The following is a 22,627-nucleotide window of genomic DNA, read 5'->3' on the forward strand; positions in this document are numbered from 1 at the left end:
TCCAGTAGCAGTGTGTGAGGATTCCAGTTTCTTCATATCTTGAACAACACTTGTTGCTATCTGTATTTTTGTTTATAGTCATCCTAGTAAGTGTGAAGTATAATCTCATTATGGTTTTGATTTGCATTTTTGCGAATGACTAATGATGTTGACCTCCTTTCATGTGTTTATTGTCCATTTGTATATCTTCCTAAGGAAATGTCTGTTTAGATTCTGTCCATTTTCTAATTGGGTTGTCTTTTCATTATTACTGAGTTATAAGAGTTTTTTTTTTCTTTTTCTTCTGTACATAAAACCCTTACCCAAGTATGTAGCTTGCACATGTTTCTTTCCTAGTCTGTGGGTCGTCTTCTTTGAAACACAAAATTTGAAAATTTTGATGAAGCCCATTTTATCTGTTTTTTTCTTATGTTGCTTGTGCTTTCTGTGTCATATCTAAGGAGCCATTGCCTAACCCAGGGTTATGAAGATTTACTCTTTTGCTTTCTTTTGGTTTTATAGTTTTAGCACTTACATTAGACATATTATGCATCTTGAGTTCTTTTGTTTGTTTGTTTTTCAATTATAACTTGTTTTTTTACCAGTAAATGCTGTATTTTACCCCTCAGGTGTGTTGGTACTTTTTTTTTTTTTTTTTTGCGGTATGCGGGCCTCTCACTGTTGTGGCCTCTCCCATTGTGGAACACAGGCTCCGGACGCGCAGGCTCAGCAGCCATGGCTCACGGGCCTAGCTGCTCCGTGGCATGTGGTATCTTCCCGGACCGGGGCACAAACCCGTGTCCCTTGCATCGGCAGGCGGACTCTCAACCACTGCGCCACCAGGGAAGCCCTGTATATCTGTTCTTATCCTGGTACCACTCTATCTTGATTTCTGTAGCTCTGTATTAAGTTTTGTAATCAGGAGGTGTGAGTCTTCTTCCAACATTGTTCTTTTTCAAGATTGCTTTGGCTATTTTGGGACCAATATGAATTTTAGGATCAGCTTGTCAATTTCTTCAGAAAATGCAGTTTGGGATTTTGATAGGGATCGTGTTGAATCTGTAGGTCAATTTGGGGAAATTTTACCATCTTAACAATATTAAGTTTTCCAGTCCATGAATATGGGATGTCTCTTGATTTATTTGTATCTTTAGTTTCTTTCAATAATAGTTTGTAGTTTTCCTCAGTCTTTATCTTCTGACATACTATCATATATAGAAAAAAATAGAATTTTTTCTTAATTTCATTTTTGGAATATTCATTGCTAGTTTATTTTTTGTGGCTGCACCACGTGGCTTGTGGGATCTTAGTTCCCCAACCAGGGATTGAACCTGGGCCCTAGGCAGTGAAAGCATGGAGTCCTAACCACTGGACCCAAATGTAATTGACTTTTTTTAGTAGACTTTATTATTATTATTTTTTTAAGTATATATTTATTTATCTATTTATTTAGTTGGCTGCGTCAAGTGTTCGTTGTGGCATGTGGGATCTTCATTGTGGCATGTGGTATCTTTCATTGCGGTGCTCGTTGCGGTGCACGGGCTCTTTGTTGCGGCACATGGGCTTCTCTCTAGTTGTGGCGTGTGGGTTTCCTCTTCTCTAGTTGTGTCGTGGGCTCCAGAATGCATGGGCTCTGTACTTTGCAGCATGCAGGCTCTCTAGTTGAGGCACGCAAGCTCAGTAGTTGTGGCACGCAGGCTTAGTTGCCCCACAGCATGTGGGATCTTAGTTCCCCGACCAGGGATTGAACCTGCGTCCCCTGCATTGGAAGGAGGATTCTTTACCACTGGACCACCAGGGAAGTCCCTATAATTGACTTTTACATAGTGGTCTTTTATCTTGCAACCTTTCTGAACTTGTTTCTTCATTCTAATAGTTTTTTAATGGATTCATTAGGATTTTCTGTATATACGATCATGTCATCTGCAAATAGAGATAGTTATACTTCTTCCTTTAGAATCTGGATGCCTTTTATTTCAGTTTCTTGCCTAATCATCCTGGCTAGAACTTCTAGTACAGTGTTGAGTGGATATGGTGAGAGTGGACATTCTTGTCTTATTCCTGAATTTAGGAGGAATGCATTCAGTCTTTCACCATTAAATATGATATTAGCTCTGGTTTTTTTCATAGATGCCCTTTTTCAAGTTGAAGAAATTCCTTTTTATATCTAGTTTTTTGTCTTTTATTGCATTAATATGGTATATTACATTGATAGGCTTTTAGATGTTATATCCTTCTTGCATTCCTGGCCTACCTGCTTTTCAGTTTAGACTCATAGTGTCCCAAAACTCTACATTCCAGCCTGCCAAATTCCATGCTGTTCCTTGAAAGTATCATGCTATTCCATGTTTTCATGTTATTTTTGCCCTTACTGTTGATGTCCTTCTTCTCCCTCTTTTCTGCCTTGTGAACTCCTGTTGATCTTTTGTATCCAAGGTCAGGCCTTTCTTTATTAAGGTAAAAACCTTTCCCCCATCCTCTACATATAGGGATTACTCTATCCCTCTAATGTAGCTGCTGTGATCCTTTATTGCAATTAATATATTTCCCCTATTGTAACATTCATCATCAATTTAATAACTTTTCCAGAAAAAAAGAAACACTACCACAGTAAGCACATACATGGATTTTAGAAATGTTAACATTAGACGAAAATGTGCATTGTAAAATCAAAGAAATGTGGTATTTGTTTACATTTCTCTTTTTATTGATTTTGGAGGTTTTTGAGTATAGTTGCTTTGTTGCCACTCCAACATTTAGTATAGTGTGTGGTACACAGTAGATGTTTAGCACATTTGTTCAATTTAGCCTGCTTCTTACCCTGGGTGCCTTTTCAGGTCCCTCCACAGTTTGTCTCTTTCCTTTTCCGCTATGTTTTCCAAATACTTCTCATGTATGTACCTGTTCTTCAGTCAGATTGGACTTCTTACTGTCTCTCTGATTTTTGCTTTTATTGTTTTGTTATATTATTTAAAAAAAGAAAAGCTATCAGAAAGCAAAAAGAAATAACTTATTAATTGCTTCATAAGCAGAGATATGATTATTAAACTTTAACAGTTACAAATTAGCTATAGTTTTTATATATTGTTATATTGTATCACTGAATATGTTTTTATTTTAGAATAGTTGACTGCTTTTAAATATTTAGGTTAGCTAATAAAATTGATTTGTAAGTAATGTTTATGACATTAAATAACATGTTTGGCATTAAAATTATTATAAAATGTTTTGAGGATTAATCTGTTGTTTTAACCAGTCCCATCTTGAAAATCATATTTGTAGATGAAGTCCAGGAAAAATTGTGAGATGACTGCCTATTTTGTGCTTGGCTTTAGCAGTTTTTCCAGTAGTATAGCTCTAAATTGTTTAAAATTATTTTCATGTGTCTTGGTCTAGTTTTCTCTTCTTACATTGGTCTGCTGTCCTCCATTTGCCATAAGCTCTCAGAAATAATTGCTGTATATATTTTCACTGCTTCTCTTGTAAAAAACCTCATCAACTCATGACTGAATGTTTTCTCAACATTAACTTATGTAATGTTGTTGCCTTAAAAGTCTTTCCATTATAGTCTGTTGTATACTTTTCTTCCAAATTGTTCTTTCTGAGAGTTTTGTTTATGCCACTGTTCCACTGAAGAAAAATGTTTTATAACATGATTTTTTTTTCTTTTTTTAAATTAATTAATTAATTTATTTATTTTGTGTTATGCGGGCCTCTCACTGTTGTGGCCTCTCCCGTTGCGGAGCACAGCCTCCGGACGCGCAGGCTCAGCGGCCATGGCTCACGGGCCCAGCCGCTCCGCGGCATGTGGGATCTTCCCAGACCGGGGCACAAACCCACATCCCCTGCATCGGCAGGCGGACTCCCAACCACTGCGCCACCAGGGAGGCCCTATAACATGATTTTTAATGACTGCCTAATAGTCTATTGCATGTATGCACCATATTTTATTTAATCATTCCTCTATTGTTAGTTGTTTAAGTTACTACTTAATATCAGTACATAGCCAGGTGCAGTTGTGCTCTTAGCTTTACATTGTTTCCCTCAAGAGGAGTTTAAACTCTTTGAGGGCAGATAACACTTTCTATACAAAAATACCCTATAGTGTTTGGTTGACTGCGGTGTCTCTCTGCAACAGTTGATAGTAAATGCTTGTCAAATTTCTAAACTTAAAATTATGGGAAGGAGCATGATAATTTTATGTACTGACTTCTTATTCTATTTGTGTGACTATAAACTAGAGGAATGGCTTTGCCATGGTATCTTGGTGATCTTGCACATCTCCACATAGGCAAGGCTGAACCACAATCTGACTCAAATCTTGGGGAAAGACTCTCTGATCCTCTCTGGTACATGGCAAGATAGATGACATAAGGTCATTTTGTGTCCACCTCCCTATCTTGTGGGAGGCTGCCTCAAGGCAGTTTATTATCTCCTTCCCTCATTCTGGTGAGACATGGGACATTCGTTCAGATACAGTTGTGAGTATAAAATTGCAAAGCTGCAGTCTAGAGTTGGCTCCTCCATGACAGAGCAACCCTCTGTGCATGTTGTCTGTTATTTGGTCCTTCCCTCCAGTTTGGTTTTGTCCTGTGGGACTAGGGACATGGGGAACTGACACCATACAGATCATGGTTTCTCTGTCTGTGTTAGTAATAAACTGTCTGAATCCATTTGGTCTTATTGGTAGCTGCCAGTGTGCTGCTGTGTAGGAGCCACTTGAACATTTAAGATATACTAATGGGGTTTTCTTTGGCCTGTTTTGTGGAATTTGTCATTTCTTTGTAATTAGTTTACTGTAACTTGCTTTTAATTTCAGGATCCAATATTTAGTGCCTTGTTAAATAGCTCAAGTAAGGATGATCCTTGCTCTGTAAATACAGTATTTTTTTAAGGGGCACAGTACACCGGCTGTAAAATTTGTCTTAATCTGGATACATCAAAGATGAAGCAGTTAGTTTTGTTTAGCATAGTAGCTTGCACTTGGGGTTTTTTTTTTTTTTTTTTTGCTGTACGCGGGCCTCTCACTGCTGTGGCCTCTCCCGTTGCGGAGCACAGGCTCCGGACACACAGGCTCCGCGGCCATGGCTCGCGGGCCCAGCCGCTCCGCGGCATGTGGGATCTTCCGGGATCGGGGCACGAACCCTTGTCCCCTGCATCGGCAGGCGGACTCTCAACCACTGCGCCACCAGGGAAGCCCTTTTTTTTTTTTCTTTTTTTACCCTCCTCCAGGACTGCTTTTGTTTTGGAATCCAAAGCCTACTAGAGTTATCTTGGGAAGTCAGTTTGACATAGACTGTTCTTATGTTACATTAGACTTTCCTTTCTCATGCAGTAGAAGTGTACTAAGGTATCATAATTAATGCAAATAAAAAGTATACTGTGTGCTTGTCCCTCAGTATCCATGGGGGATTGGTTCTAGGACCCCAGCGAATACCAAAATCCACAGATGCTCAAGTCCCTTATGTAAAATGGCCTAGTACAATTGGCCCTCCATATCTGTGGGTTCCCCATCTGTAGATAAGGAGGGCCTACTGTATAAACATATCCATTTGATTTTCAGTGACTAGTTGACATTGATCTAGGCGAAAGTACATCAACGTTAGATTAATCATGCATCAGTTCAGATATCTTAGAGATAGTCAAGGTGACATGTTTTGTTATTGCTTACTTCATTATCAGACTAATTATAACAATTCAAATTGTATAGTTTTGGGGGTTTGCTTTATGAAAATAGTTTACATGAAAGCATGATTTTTGACATTAAAACTTGCATACTTTCATAGTAATTTGCATTTTAAAAATTATGACATATAATATTGGATTAGCAATAAAACATGACAGCACAGTGATAGATGTTTGGTAGCAGACCAAGTTGTGCCCCATAAAAACAAAATAATTGTATATAATGCCAACTTATAATTAGCCTATAGCTGTCTGGATACATCATTCTTATGAATGAAATATATATGGTTAGAATTCAGTTTACATTCTGAAATGCAATACTTTTAAAGTAGTATAATATTAATAGTGTTTTCTTATAACAGAAGCATGCTTGCTTATTGTAGAAAATTTAGAATATTAAAAGCATAAAGAAGAGAATACAAAACACTCCTTATTCTACCAACCTTGAGTAACAATTAACATTTTGGTGTATTTCCTTCATACCCCCACACTCATCACCTTGTACATACCTGTAGGTCTTTGTATGTGTATATACTGAGTGTATAAAATGTACATTTTAAAAGGAAACAATTGGCTCATACTGTGTATATAGTTTAATATTTTGAGTGTTCTAGTTTTTACCCTCTGAGCATTCTTATTTCCATATTAAGGAATCAAGTCTATAATATCATTTTTAAAGGTTGCGGGATATTTCACTTCGAGGGTATACTGTATTTTATTTAGCCTTTACCTATTGTTGGACATTGAAGTTGTTTCTAATTTTCTACTCTATTAAATAACTGAAATGTACATCATTTTTTAAGCATCTTTATTTGGTTTTAAGAATTGCTAGAGATTGAATTCTTGGATCAATGGGTATGAACATTTTTAAGGCTCTTGATTCATATTGCCAAATTTCCTTCTAGACAGGTTACCTCATTTTGAATTTCCATCAGTGGTATATGGGGAAGTGCCCAATTCAAACTAGCCTTGCCAACATTGAGTAATATCTTTGAAAACTTTTAAATTTGATGGGTGAATTACAGTGTCTTATTCTTTACATTTCTTTTGATTAACAGTGAGGTTGAATATATTTTCATATACATCTTGGTCATTGATAATTTTCTTTTTTGAATCTGTTTATGTCCTTGGGCCAGGCTTTATCAGTTGTTGTTATCATTTTGCTTTTTGATAGACTGCAGTTTTCCTTTTTAGGTAGCTAAATCTAGAAATCTTTTCATTTGTGAATTATTTCTTTATTTGATGCTTTGAAAGTCCATCCCTCATTCTAGAATTGAGTGACTATTCACTAGAATGTTTTGCTAGTTTTTTATGACTCATTTTTCATGTTTATCTTTTTCTTCCATCTGGAATATATTTTAGTGAAAGTTATGTGATGAGGCTCTAACATTTGTCTTTTGAAAATAAAAGTTTTTCAAGAACCACTTAATAATACTACATGAATTCAAAATGCCAAATTTATAGTCTAATAAATTTTATAGGGGTTGAAGTATAGTGTCATTCTCAAATATCACTTTGATGTTTGAATGTCATTATACTGCATTATTTCTTGGTGAAACTGAAACACTTTGTAGAATTTCCTACAGACAACTGTGCATAGAGCTGCCCCTCCCCCTTTAAAAAAATTAAGTCTTGTCCTTCCACGTGGCTTAATAGTTGTATGACTCACAGTCCTTTTCTCACTGAGCATGCATAATCTACCCTCTGGTTAGCAGCTGTGGTTTCTCCTTGCAGCATCTGTTTTTGTTTGCCGCCTTGCTTCTCAAAGTGCCTGTGCTCAAAAGGAGCCTTCCATTATTGGTTGCTGCAGGTCACTAAGGTCTGCTTGTTATTGTTTCTCATTACTGTTGGCTTTAAAGCATTTTTTTCTTCACTTTTTCTAATATCTACTTCATACTTTTTTTCCTCTCCACTGTACTTATGGTTGATATTTTAACGTCATGGAGTAGCTTAGAAATTCTTGAGCTGTACATTTTACTCATTCAACAAGGCTTTAATGTTATAGACTGACTTTTCATTATCTTTTCCTGAATGACAGCACAATACCCTTATAGGGAATACTGAATCAAGAAATCACCTGTCTTTGCTGAGGGCATCTGTTGAAAGCAGATGCCAGAGCCATGGGGTTGTCATTTCCCATCAGGTTCCAACATCAGAGTCTAATACTTCAAAGACACTCTCCATTCGTGCATTGACAGACAGCTGTGGTGCCTCCTGTTTTCTTGTTGCTTTTGTTTCTAGTCCTAACACTTCCTTTAGATGGAAAAGTAGATAAGGAAGCGTTAGTATTTGAGAGTGTATTAATCAGATTTTATGTGCTGTAACTGCTCACATTCGAGTAATATCAATTACTGAAAAGCACAGAAAATTTTTTTCATTTTCATGTTAGGAAATAAGTATTTTAGTTAGTTGATTTTATGCACTCTCCTAAAGACATAATTCTAGCATATATTTTCCATGTAATAAGAACTGAATATAATTGTCAATTTCCATCATTTTATTTTATATCTTTATGAACATTATATATCATTAGGTACAAATTGATAATTTTCCTGTCGTTTCTTTTGCTTACTTCCTCTAAGGATTTTAGGTTGTTACAGAATGTTTACTCATTTTCAGTAGCTCTGAGATAATGAGGAGTAGTAATTAAGTGATTTTGGCAATCTTTTATAGGTAATCATCAGTAGAATTAGAATATAGTTCAGATACAGTCTAGTGCTCATCTACTAAATAACAGTTATACCTCATTTTTCAGTCTGTAGGACTTCTGTAAACTGTGAGATACACCCCAAGGATTATGAAGTATTGGTCCCATCACAACAGCTTTGTAAAAAATCACACTTTTAGTTGAACTAAGTGGGGGTGATTTTTTTTTTTTTTTTGCATAGTTCCTTTCACTGAAGTGTTATTATCTGAGCTGATAATATTTGGTGCTAGGGTGGAACAATAATTGGGATTGCTTAGACTTGGTGTCTGACTGGCTTTTAAGCTACCCTAACACGTAGTACCTAATTGATGGTGCTTAATGGAATTTTGAATGAGCGGCACAGCCTATGAGTCAAGTCAGAATGCTGCCTGGGAAATAAGAATGAGACTTGGAATGTGAGAATCAGGATTTGCCTGCCTCTGTCCCAGACTCTAAGGGCAGAACCACAGAGAATTTGATGCTTATGATATTTAATTATTTTACCTTGTGTATTTTCTGTGGTGAGGCTGCAACTTCTGATCCTTGGTCAATAAGGAATGTACACCTTGGGAGATAATTTTCCATGGGTCTCATGTTTCTGCATATCTTGGGAGTGAGGCACTAACTGCCCTTTGTTCAGGACTATCTTTTGGAAGAAAGGACAATCATGCTTATTATCCAGTAAAATAATGTCTCCCTTTGAACAAAGTGCAGGCATGTGTACTGTCTATTATAAAAGATTTGGGTTCCCTCAGCTTAGACTTCCTCTCCTTTAATGTGATGTATTGTATGTGCAGGTATCCATCTATACCCATATATGTTGCCCCTGTGAGATTTGGGGGGCAAGAGGAACTGATACAGACTTGCTGCTCATTCCACCTGCTGTGCTGTGAGTAATAAAGTCCTCTGACACACAGGAGTCTCATGCCTTCTGCCAGCCTCCATTCAACTGTGGTAGGCTAGCTTGTTGGCTGACAAGTAGGCTAAAGTCTCAGATCCTTTAGAGTTCTTGACAGGTACTCAGCCTATAAAATGTTACAAATCTTTTGAAGAAACTCCTTTACTTTTTAATTTTCTTTAATCTTTGTTTATTGAGTTGGTTAAAATATTGAAAAATTAATAAAAGTCCATTCTTTAAGGAGCCAAGAAAGCTATGTTTCGGCTCAGACTAAACAGTCCTGAAATGGTAAATTGGGAACAGCTGAGAGCTTTATAATGGTGTTCATTATTTTCTTAACTAAAAATTGGGACTTGAAGTAAGAAGGTATATGTTCTGCTTCTTATTGCAAGAAGAAATCTAGGATATGAATGTAGTTAAGAGATTTAGAATTTCTCTGACCCTGCTTTGTGGTTCCAGTGGACCAGAATATTTGAAATCTGGGACAGGAAGTCACGATAGTGTGTTAGGGGAGTGGAAAAGCACACATAGAACATGGACTTTGAAGTCATATCTGAGTTTGGAACCCCTCTGCTGTCAGTTATTACTAGTTTTTTAACATTAGTCATGCCATTCAATATGTCTTTGATTCATATGTATAATGAGGAATAGTGGCTACCTGTTAAGGTTGTTATGAGGATTAGAAATGATTATGCAAAGCCCATAGCCTTCTGACCTAGCATATGTGGAGGGCGCGTGTGTGCGCGCACATGCACACACGTGAGACAGTTGCTTCAGTTCCACTTAGGTTATTGTTGATGTGAATTTAAAGTTCTGACTTCAAATTATTTCTCTACTTAACTGTCATGTTTCTTTAAGCAGAAAATTCTCTATCTCTGTTAATGATGAGTGTTTTCTAAAACACACATCATTGTTAGAAGTTTTTCCATAGGTGAAAATGTGACAGATTTTCAAACATAATCTGGCATTTTTTTAAAATGAGAGGGACTATAGCAATCTATATTATTAATTATCACCCAGAGAAGACTCATGTATCTTAGTTCATTTTAACAATGTGTGACAAAAGTCATACAGCCTTTTGAACACTGAGTAAAATAAAACTATAATTAGTACAGTATAATAGTATACTTTCTGAAAGTCATTTTCTATATCTTGGCAGAAATGCTAGCCAGTGGGCCAAGAAATGCACTGGGTGACAGATGGACCCGTCTGTGGCTCTTGTGGCTGCAGCTTGGGAGGCAGCAAACAGATTTCCATTCCATCTGACTCCTCTCTTCCCTTCTCTAGCTTCTTTGACCTCTGAAGCTCAAGAGTGATACAGAACATAATTTAGATCAGATTATTTTAAATGATCTATTAACGTCTAACAGGCTCCCAGCAGTTTTACAAGGAGCAATTTGAAGGAGGCAGGAAACAGTACACAGCAGTCTGTCTACTGTTGAGTTATTGCCAATACTGCTTGATATGATTTTATAATAAAAACCAAGACAAAAGAAAAATAGTTCAGTGGTTATAAAGGCACTTATCCTCAAGGATACTGAGATATCACCTTACTGGTTTTTTTAATATAATTTTAAGAGCTGGGTTTTCTTTTTTTAAAATTTATTTAGATGTTGGGGGTAGGAGTTTATTAATTAATTTATTTATTTTTGCTGTGTTGGGTCTTCGTTTCTGTGCGAGGGCTTTCTCTAGTTGTGGCAAGCGGGGGCCACTCTTCATCGCGGTGCGCGGGCCTCTCACTATCGCGGCCTCTCTTGTTGCGGAGCACAGGCTCCAGACGCGCAGGCTCAGTAGTTGTGGCTCACGGGCCTAGTTGCTCCACGGCATGTGGGATCCTCCCAGAGCAGGGCTCGAACCCGTGTCCCCTGCATTAGCAGGCAGATTCTCAACCACTGCGCCACTAGGGAAGCCCCACCTTACTGTTTAAGAAAAAAAATGTACAACTATTTAATTAAATATTTTTTTGCAGGCATTCTCTCATTAATTCTGATTTTTGAGAAATCTGTTTATTTTCTGTGGCTGCTGTAACTAGTGACTACAAACTTGGTGGTTTAAAACAACAGAAATTTATTCTCTTATAGTTCTTGAGACCAGAAGTCCAAAATAAGTCTTTTGAAGCTAAAATCAAGGTTTCAGCAGGACTGTAAATCCTCTGGAGGCTCTAGCAGAGGATCCATTCCTTCCCTCTTCCAGCTTCTGGTGACTGCTGGCAGTCCTAAGCCATATCACTCCAATGTCTGCCTCCATCTTCACATGGCCTTTTCCTCAATGTGTCTGTCTCATTTCCCTCTGTCTTCCTCCTATAGAGATACATGTGATGGCATTTAGGGCCCAGCTGGGTGATGCAGGATAATCTCCATTGCAGGGTACTTAATTATATCTGCAAAAATTTTTACCCTATAAGCCAACATTCACAGGTTCCAGGAATTAGGACCTGATATCTTTGAGGGCCACCATTCAGCTTACTGCAGGAAGATAATGAGCAAATTTTTTTTTTTTTTTTTTTTTTTTTTTTTTTTGCGGTACGCGGGCTTCTCACTGCTGTGGCCTCTCCCGTTGCAGAGCACAGGCTCCGGACGCACAGGCCCAGCGGCCATGGCTCACGGGCCCAGCCGCTCCACGGCATGTGGGTTCCTCCCAGACCGGGGCACGAACCCGTGTCCCCTGCATCGGCAGGCGGACTCTCAACCACTGCGCCACCAGGGAAGCCCAGGAGCAAATTTTAATTTCCTTTTTTTTGTGTGTGGGAAAGGTGAAACATCTTTTTAATTGTCTTTTCCCAAGTCCTACTTGTCCCCTAAGAAGGCAGACTTTAAAGCTGTTGTGAAATGAATCTCCCCATAAGGAGTAAATTAAGTTTGTTTCCCATCTTTAGATGGAACCATATTAAATAAAATACCAATTTTGCATATACTTCTTGAGTATGAATATGTTCTTTTTTAGTCATGTTATTCTAGTTGCCCCAGTGCACGTGTTCATTAAATGATTTTTAATGTTATAAAAACTTCCTTATGGTTTAATTGTACATCAGAAGATAAAAAAATTTAAATCAGAGTTTAAATTTTATCCATTATATCTATGTAAAAGTTAATTTTCACTTTTTTGAAGGAAAATATGAGATGCTGTTAGTGTGAGATCAAGAAATTAAAATACAGTTTTGTGTTATTGCCTATCTTTGCCTCTATGGTTGTATTTTTCTTTTGGCACTCTTTTTCTGTTTAACCAATTCTTGGAAAAGATGTTTATACATATTTAAAACCTAAAAAAGCTTAGAACAAGATTTCCTTAATTAGAGGCTTTGTAATGGCTTCAGTTTTAATTTTAACTTTATTATGCTTTACTCAATTAAATTAGATAATAAACTGTAATTTTAAGTGGTATTTACTAAATAAATATATTAACTCATTCAGAAAATAGTTTATGAATTTAATTAAATTCCCTAAGGGAACTCATAATATTATTATTTTTTAAAATTTTTTATGCAGTAGGTTCTTATTAGTTATCTATTTTATACACATCAGTGTATACATGTCAATCCCAATCTCCCAATTCATCACACCACCCCACACCACCCCCCGCCACTTGCCCCCCTTAGTGTCCATACATTTGTTCTCTACATCTGTGTCTCTATTTCTGGCTTGCAAACCGGTTCATCTGTACCATTTTCTAGGTTCCACATATATGCGTTAATATATGATACTTGTTTTTCTGTTTCTGACTTACTTCGCTCTGTATGATAGTCTCCAGATTCATCCACGTCTCTACAAATGACCCAATTTCTATCCTTTTTATGGCTGAGTAATATTCCATTGTATATATGTACCACATCTTCTTTATCCATTCGTCTGTCGATGAGCATTTAGATTGCTTCCATGTCCTGGCTATTGTAAATAGTGTGATGCAATGAATATTGGGGTGCACGTGTCTTTTTGAATTATGGTTTTCCCTGGGTATATGCCCAGTAGTGGGATTGCTGGGTCATATGATAATTCTATTTTTAGTTTTTTAAGGAACCTCCATACTGTTCTCCATAGTGGCTGTATCAATTTACATTCCCACCAACAGTGCAAGAGGGTTCCCTTTTCTCCACACCCTCTCTAGCATTTGTTGTTTGTAGATTTTCTGATGATACCCATTCTAACTGGTGTGAGGTGATATCTCATTGTAGTTTTGATTTGCATTTCTCTAATGATTAGTTATGTTGAGCAGCTTTTCATGTGCTTCTTGGCCATCTGTATGTCTTCTTTGGAGAAATGTCTATTTAGGTCTTCTGCCCATTTTTGGATTGGGTTGTTTGTTTTTTTAATACCGAGCTGCATGTGCTGTTTATATATTTTGGAGATTAATCCTTTGTCCGTTGATTCGTTTGCAAATATTTTCTCCCATTCTGAGGGTTGTCTTTTTGTCTGGTTTGTAGTTTCCTTTGCTCTGCAAAAGCTTTGAAGTTTCATTAGGTCCCATGTGTTTATTTTTGTTTTTATTTCCATTACTCTACGAGGTGGATCAAAAAAGGTCTTGCTGTGATTTATGTCAAAAAGTGTTCTTCCTATGTTTTCCTCTAAGAGTTTTATAGTGTCCGGTCTTACATTTAGGTCTCTAATCCATTTTGAGTTTATTTTTGTGTATGGTGTTAGGGAGTGTTCTATTTTCATTCTTTTACATGTAGCTGTCCAGTTTTCCCAGCACCACTTATTGAAGAGACTGTCTTTTCTCCATTGCATATCCTTGCCTCCTTTGTCATAGATTAGTTGACCATAGGTGCGTGGGTTTATCTCTGGGCTTTCTATCCTGTTCCATTGATCTATGTTTCTGTTTTTGTGCCAGTACCATATTATCTTGATTACTATAGCTTTGTAGTGTAGTCTGATGTCAGGGAGCCTGATTCCTCCAGCTCCGTTTTTTTGCCTCAAGACTGCTTTGGCTATTCGGGGTCTTTTCTGTCTCCATACAGATTTTAAGATTTTTTTGTTCTAGTTCTATAAAAAATGCTATTGGTAATTTGATAGGAATTGCATTGAATCTGTAGATTGCTTTAGGTAGTATAGTCATTTTTACAATATTGATTCTTCCAATCCAAGAACATGGTATATCTGTCCATTTGTTTGTATCATCTTTAATTTCTTTCATCAGTGTCTTATAGTTTTCTGCATACAGATCTTTTGTCTCCCTAGGTAGGTTTATTCCTAGGTATTTTATTGTTTTTGTTGCAGTGGTAAATGGGACTGTTTCCTTAATTTCTGTTTCAGATTTTTCATCATTAGTGTACAGGACTGCAAGAGATTTCTGTGCATTAATTTTGTATCCTGCAACTTTACCAAATTCATTGGTTAGCTCTAGTAGTGTTCTGGGGACATCTTTAGGATTCCCTATGTATAGTATCATGTCATCTGCAAACAGTGACAGTTCTACTTCTTCTTTTCCAATTTGTATTCCTTTTATTTCTTTTTCTTCTCTGATTGCCTTGGCTAGGACTTCCAAAACTATGTTGAATAACAGTGGTGAGAGCGGGCATCCTTGCCTTGTTCCTGATCTTAGTATGCTTTCAGTTTTTCACCATTGAGAATGATGTTTGCTGTGGGTTTGTCGTATATGGCCTTTATTATGTTGAGGTAGGTTCCCTCTGTGCCTACTTTCTGAAGAGTTTTTATCATAAATGGGTGTTGAATTTTTTCAAAAGCCTTTTCTGCATCTATTGAGATGGTCATATGGTTTTTCTTCTTCAATTTGTTAATATGGTGTATCACATTGATTGATTTGCGTATATTGAAGAATCCTTGCATCCCTGGGATAAATCCCACTTGATCATGGTGTATGATCCTGTTAATGTGCTGTTGGATTCTGTTTGCTAGTATTTTATAGGGGATTTTTGCATCTATATTAATGAGTGGTACTGGTCTATAATTTTCTTTTTTTGTAGTATCTTTGTCTGGTTTTGGTATCAGGGTGATGGTGGCCTTGTAAAATGAGTTTGGGAGTGTTCCTTCCTCTGCAGTTTTTTGGAAGAGTTTGAGAAGGATGGGTGTTAGCTCTTCTCTAAATGTTGGATAGAATTCACCTGTGATGCCATCTGGTCCTGGACTTTTGTTTGTTGGAAGATTTTTAACCACAGTTTCAATTTCATTACTTGTGATTGGTCTGTTCATATTTTCTGTTTCTTCCTGGTTCAGTCTGGGAAGGCTATACCTTTCTAAGAATTTGTCCATTTCTTCCAGGTTGTCCATTTTATTGGCATGGAGTTGCTTGTAGTAGTCTCTTAGGATGCTTTGTATTTCTGCATTGTCTGTTGTAACTTCTCCTTTTTCAGCTCTACTTTTATTGATTTGCATCCTCTCCTTTTTCTTGATGAGTCTGGCTAATGATTTATCAATTTTGTTTATCTTCTCAATGGACCAACTTTTAGTTTTATTGATCTTTGCTATTGTTTTCTTTGTTTCTATTTCATTTATTTCTGCTCTGATCTTTATGATTTCTTTCCTTCTACTAACTTTGGGTTTTGTTTGTTTTTCTTTCTCTAGTTCCTTTAGATGTAAGGTTAGATTGTTTATTTGAGATTTTTCTTGTTTCTTGAGGTAGGATTGTATTGCTATAAACTTCCCTCTTAGAACTGCTTTTGCTGCATCCCATAGGTTTTGGATCGTCGTGTTTTCATTGTCATTTGTCTCTAGATATTCTTTGATTTCCTCTTTGATTTCTTCAGTGATCTCTTGGTTATTTAGTAATGTATTGTTTAGCCTGCATGTGTTCGTGTTTTTTACGTTTTTTTCCCTGTAACTGATTTCTAATCTCATAACACTGTGGTCAGAAAAGATGCTTGATATGATTTAAATTTTCTTAAATTTACTGAGGCTTCATTTGTGACCCAAGATGTGATCTATCCTGGAGAATGTTCCGTGTGCACTTCAGAAGAAAGTGTAATCTGCTGTTTTTGGATGGAATGTCCTATAAATATTAATTAAATCTGTCTGGTCTATTGTGTCATTTAAAGCTTGTGTTTCCTTATTAATTTTCTGTTTGGATGATCTGTCCTTTGGTGTAAGTGAGGTGTTAAAGTCCCCCACTATTGTTGTGTTACTGTCGATTTCCTCTTTTATAGCTGTTAGCAGTTGCCTTATGTATTGAGATGCTCCTATGTTGGGTGCCTATATATTTATAATTGTTATATTTCCATCTTGGATTGATCCTTTGATTGTTATATAGTGTCCTTCCTTGTCTCTTGTAACATTCTTTATTTTTAAGTATTTTATCTGATATGAGTATTGCTACTCCAGCTTTGTTTTGATTTCCATTTGCATGGAATATCTTTTTCCATTCCCCTCACTTTCACTCTGTATGTGTCCTTATGTCTGAAGTGGGTCTCTTGTAGGCAGCATATATATGGGTCTTTTTTTGTATCCATTCAGCAAGCCTGTGTGTTTTGGTTGGAGCACTTAATCCATTCACGTTTAAGGTAATTATCCATATGTATGTTCCTATTACCATTTTCTTAATTGTTTTGGGTTTGTTTCTGTAGGTCCCTTTCTTCTCTTGTGTTTCCCACTTAGAGAAGTTCCTTTAGCATTTGTTGTAGAGCTGGTTTGGTGGTGTTGAATTCTCTTAGCTTTTGCTTATCTGTAAAGCTTTTGATTTCTCTATCGAATCTGAATGAGATCCTTGCCTGGTAGAGTAATCTTGGTTATAGGCTCTTCCCTTTCATCACTTTAAGTATATTATGCCACTCCCTTTTGGCTTGTAGAGTTTCTGCTGAGAAATCAGCTGTTAACCTTATGGGAGTTCCCTTGTATGTTATTTGTCATTTTTCCCTTGCTGCTTTCAATAATTTTTCTTTGTCTTTAATTTTTGCCAATTTGATTACTGTGTGTCTCGGTGTGTTTCTCCTTGGGTTTATCCTGTACGGGTCTCTCTGCACTTCCTGGAATTGGGTGGCTATTTCCTTTCCCATGTTAGGGAAGTTGTCAACTATAATCTCTTCAAATATTTTCTTGGGTGCTTTCTCTCTCTCTTCTCCTTCTGGGACCCCTGTAGTGCAAATGTTGCTGCGTTTAATGTTGTCCCAGAGGTCTCTTAGGCTGTCTTCATTTCTTTTCATTCTTTTTTCTTTATTCTATTCCACAGCAGTGAATTCCACCATTGTGTCTTCTAGGTCACTTATCCGTTCTTCTGCCTCAGTTATTCTGCTATTGATTCCTTCTAGTGTATTTTTCATTTCAGTTATTTTATTGTTCATCTCTGTTTGTTTGTTCTTTAATTCTTGTAGGTCTTTGTTAAACATTTCTTGCATCTTCTTGATCTTTGCCTTCATTCTTTTTCCGAGGTCCTGGCTCATCTTCACTATCATTATTCTGAATTCTTTTTCTGGAAGGTTGCCTATCTCTGCTTCATTTAGTTGTTTTCCTGGGATTTTATCTTGTTCCTTCATCTGGTACATAGCCCTCTGCCTTTTCATCTTGTCTATCTTTCTGTGAATGTGGTTTTTGTTCCACAGGCTTCAGGATTGTAGCTATGTTGTAATTTAACTAAATAGTCTTGTTTTTGGAGGGGAAAGAACATGAAGCATCATATAATAATATATAAATTATTAAAATAATATCCTGATATTATTTAAATTATTAATACTGATATTTTGGCTTTTTCTCTGGATACTTCTTTGAACACTCTCTTTATTGTGGTTTTTGTTTTTTTCTCTTGATTATTATTTTCAGTCTTCTCTGCTTGTTGTTTTTTTTCTGCTCAGCTTGTAAATCTTGGTCTTCTGGATGGCCCAGTCTTGAACTTTCTTTCTGACTCAGTACTCTGATTTTAGGTGATGTCTTCCATTTCTATGATTTTAGAGTACTAACCATATTCCCACAACTTTCAGTTTAATATATCCATCCCAGACCTCACGTCTGAGATCCAGAATGATCTGATTATCTGTCCATTTCACAGTCCCCTGTGGGATATCTTTCAGTTATCTCAGTTTGTACAAATATAAAATTGAACCCTTGATTCTAACCTCTGTTTCAAAAAACAAAACAAAACCCTACCAGCAAAAACAAGAACAAAAATCCTGTTCCACTTCTCACTCTTCTATTAAGTAGCATCATTTAGTTGCCTAGGCCAGAATTCTGGGTGCCATCCTCGATTACTACCTCTTATTTATCCCACATAAACAATCACTTGCCCAATTCTTGGAAGTACTAATATCAAATATATTTCAAATTCTATCTACTTTTTTTTATCCCTATTCTTGCAGTCTCAATGCAAGCTACCATCATCTGTTTCTAGGACCAGTGTATTATTTAAGAGTACTTACTAGATATACAGAATAACAAACTGGGCATAATTTTGTTTTTAGTGTTTCAAATTCACTGTAATCAGTAATTTTCAACTCCCAACTCCCAGGATTCTTTTTTTGGCTGTGTTTGGTCTTCATTGCTACACATGGGCTTTCTCTTGTTGTGGTGAGTGGGTGCTACTCTTTGTTGCAGTGCACAGGCTTATTGCAGTGATTTCTCTCATTGTGGAGCACGGGCTCTAGGTGCGCGGGCTTCAGTAGTTGTGGGGCGTGGGCTCAGTAGTTGTGGCTTGCGGGCTCTAGAGCGCAGGCTCAGTAGTTGTGGCACACGGGCTTAGTTGCTCCGCAGCATGTGGGATCTTCCCGGACCAGGCCTCGAACCTGTGTCCCCTGCATTGGCAGGCGGATTCTTAACCACTGCACCACCAGGGAAGCCCAGCTCCCAGGATTCTGAAGTTACAAGAATAAGAGGTAAAAGTCAAATGTAAAAGAAACATTCTCAACTAAAAAAAAAAAAAAAAGACTTAATTTTTCCCCCTAAATAGAACTGCACGATGCTTGGGTGCTCAGAGGAGGTGAGCCAGGAAAATGAAAGTTCAGAATTTGTTTCTAATAATTCTGTCTATCCTTTTATTTAGTTATTCGGAATCTTATGGTGGGAGGAAGAAGAATCCAAATTAATCTTTATATTATATAATCATAACTAAAGTTTTCTTTAGCCAATTATGAAATTTTGCATTAGGTGAGTGTGTGTATGCACACATACATAAAAACATTAATAATGTATATTAATATTCTGAATAGGGAATTTATTATACTGCTAAATACGTAGGTCTCGTCCCTCAGAGTGAGGAAGTTGAGTGTTGGTAGGAAGCTGTTCTTATGAGGGCATACCAGATGCTAAGTGAGGTACAGTGGGCTAAAATAAACTATAGATGTTCTTCTTGACAGAGGTGAATGATAGTCTTATGTTTTTAACCAAATAAGTATAATGAAGTTGTGTAAGCAAAGTATATTCCTACTGTAAGATAGCTAATTTGATAGTTGTTCAGGCAGTGGTTCTCAACAGGGGTAGGAGGGTTTGTACTCCAGGGGACATTTTTTGGCTTTCATGACTAGAGGGTGTTACTAGCATCTAGTAGGTAGTTGTCAGGGACACTGCTAAATATCCTACCATGCCCAGGATAGCCTCACACAACAAATAGTTATACAGCCCAAAAGGTGAATAGTACTTTGGTTGAGAAACCAAAACTTTTAGGGTATTTTTTTTCAACCTGCCACATGATATCCTAAATATTTTTCAAAATTTCATTTAACAAATAAACTGTCAATAGAGGTATAATAGTTATAATAATTCCATGATTTTATTTTTATGAAAACTTAAATGAATAGAAGTATATTTGTGTGTACCTGGAATAATTTAGGAGAGGAAGGAATCAAGGGCCAACAAGTTTCTGGTTTGAGCAGCTCGTGAGCAGGATGTTGGTGAGAGATGAGAGAAACAGATATGTGGAAGAAGATCTTCAGTTCTGATTTTACACTTGGAGAGTTTGAGGTACCTGAGAGATATCCAGAGGAAGTCCTAAAGATTAGGACATAGGTGTTCAAACATATATTTAATTTGAAATTTGTCAGTATATGAATAGTAACCCCGGTTTTGGATAAAATCACCTGATAGAGTATATATCTTAAGGAAAGAGTACCTTATGTCACAGCCCTTAGGAACACTAACATTCACAGTACGGGTAGAGAAGAATCTAGCAAGAGACTAAGAAGTAGCCAGGGAGATAATAGGAAATGATCCAGAAATGTAGTCTTCCAAGCCAAGGGAAGAGAAATATTTCCAGATGGTTGACTGGTGGTTGATAATGGAGGCTGTTGGTGACCTTGGTGGGCATGAGAATGAATAGAAAGCAAATTAGAGTGGGTTGACAAGTCCATGGTAAGTAAGACAGTTATGTTGTAGATTTATGTAAGTTTGGCTGTAAAGGAGGCAGAGGTGGATGGAGGCTGATGTGGGATCAGGGGAGGTTTTTTTCATGTTTTTAAATATCAGAGAGAATTCCTCACTGATACTTTAAAAGATAGTGTTTAAAGACAGTGAAGTATATAAAGTACGGTTTGTTAATGAACAGACTTTCCATGAGGTCAATATTTAAAATAGTTGCTTGGATTCTAAGTGATTCAGCAAGTGTGAAAATCGTTCTGTTAATTCCGTAAATACAGGTGTATGTTTGACACTCAAACATTACTTTTATTTTTCAGATCTTTCAAGAAATCGTTTTACAGAAATTCCTTCTGATGTCTGGTTATTTGCACCTCTTGAAACGTTAAATTTATATCATAATTGCATCAAAACCATTCCTGAAGCCATTAAAAACCTACAGATGTTAACATACCTTAATATTAGGTAAGGAAACAATTTTGGGGGGGGTAGATTTTGTTTTTTATTACAGTTCTGATTCTTTTTAGTTGAAAAGGAATGTATTTGGTTTGGCTATGTAGCCTATATCTCAGGAGTATCTTATTTGTATTTTTTATATATCCACATGATAGGCTTTTGGTCTTGTTCTTGACAGCAGTGCTTCTCAAACTTTACTGTGCCCAGCAATCAGATGCAGATTCTGATTCCATAGGTCTGCAGTGGGGCCAGCATTTCTAACAGCTCCCTGGTAATGCCCATGCCTGCTGGTTCTTAGATCACTTTGAGTAGCAAGGCTTTAGATCAGAAATATTTTACTGAAACCATAGCACCACAACACAGATTTATTTATATGCATCCTCAGTTAAAGTGGAACATTATAAAGAAACAGTTCTTGATTTATATTTTTCACTCTCGTGACTTCTGGTTGCTACTTCAAAGATGGATAGATTGGCATGGGAGTATTGGAAGGTTAGGAAGCGGGTAATTGATGTTAATAATAAGTGCTTACTGTGTGCCAAGCAGTGTTACAAATACTTTACCCATATTACCTCATCACATCTTCACAACAGCATTTTGAGATACGTGGTTATTATCCCTGTACTGCAGATGAGGGAACTGAAGCACAGAGAGAGGTTAACTATTTGCCCAAAATTATATATATTGCAAGTGGTAGAGCCAAGATTCAAATCAAAGCAGCAGTATGGCTATAGAACTCTCATTCTTAGCTATTACCCTATATTTATAATAGAGTGAACATTGAATAAGTATAAGAAAAAATTGCCCTATCAAATGAGTGACATTGAATGGAAACTGGTATATTGTGACTTAACTTTAGAATCTTTTTCTTATTTTTCTTTTATGTTTCTAGTTATAAGGAATAATTTCTTCCCCCCTCCTTAACAAAGTTACTTGTCTAAATTCTCATATAGGGAAATAGTAAATATAATTAATATACATAAATAATAGCATTTCTTTCTCTCTGTGATATATTATTTATGTCTCCCCCAGTGGTGTAACCTGTCAGTACATACTATAACTGAATATAATACTTCAACTGAAACCATTTTACACCTTAAAATGTGTGAGAGGAATTTCCTTTCATAAGAGGTTGGTCATTTGGGTTGTTCCTTTCTCTAATTGGGTACATAATCTCCTTGGCCTCGCTTGGGAAAGGTTTGAGGAAAGTGAGGTTTTTTTTTTTTTTTTTTTTTTTTTTGCTGTACGCGGGCCTCTCACTGCTGTGGCCTCTCCCGTTGCGGAGCACAGGCTCCGGACACACAGGCTCCGCGGCCATGGCTCGCGGGCCCAGCCGCTCCGCGGCATGTGGGATCTTCCGGGATAGGGGCACGAACCCGTGTCCCCTGCATCGGCAGGCGGACTCTCAACCACTGCGCCACCAGGGAAGCCCGAAAGTGAGGTATTTTTAAGTTTTGTCTTTGTTTTATTTTGTTCTTTTATGGAAAAAGTGATTTGTCAAAATTGAATTGCATTTCTATATTAACATGTATGGTATATCTTAGAATAGTTCTGCTAAAACTTTCTGTGATTCTTTCCCGTTTTGATCTCTAAAAGTTGACTCCTGGTTTTTGTTTACAGTCGGAGTAATTTTTGAATACACTGTATTAAAATAACATTTGTTCTAGTGACTGACTTCCTTTGACTATCTAAAACGTGTGGCAG

General features: G+C 36.9%; 1 protein-coding gene across 2 annotated transcripts in view; it reads left to right on the forward strand.

Moving 5' to 3' along the window:
* The window catches only part of LRCH2 (leucine rich repeats and calponin homology domain containing 2), a 98,378-nt gene that overhangs the window by 11,520 nt on the left and 64,231 nt on the right, over window positions 1–22,627 (forward strand). For both annotated transcript variants that reach the window (XM_060086622.1, XM_060086623.1), the window contains exon 2: window positions 20,788–20,932. In XM_060086622.1, coding sequence (XP_059942605.1) covers window positions 20,788–20,932 — 145 coding nt within the window. The remainder of the gene's footprint in view (window positions 1–20,787; window positions 20,933–22,627) is intronic.

The sequence above is a fragment of the Mesoplodon densirostris genome, chromosome X (genome assembly GCF_025265405.1).
Source record: "Mesoplodon densirostris isolate mMesDen1 chromosome X, mMesDen1 primary haplotype, whole genome shotgun sequence".
In the NCBI taxonomy this organism is placed as follows: domain Eukaryota; kingdom Metazoa; phylum Chordata; class Mammalia; order Artiodactyla; family Ziphiidae; genus Mesoplodon; species Mesoplodon densirostris.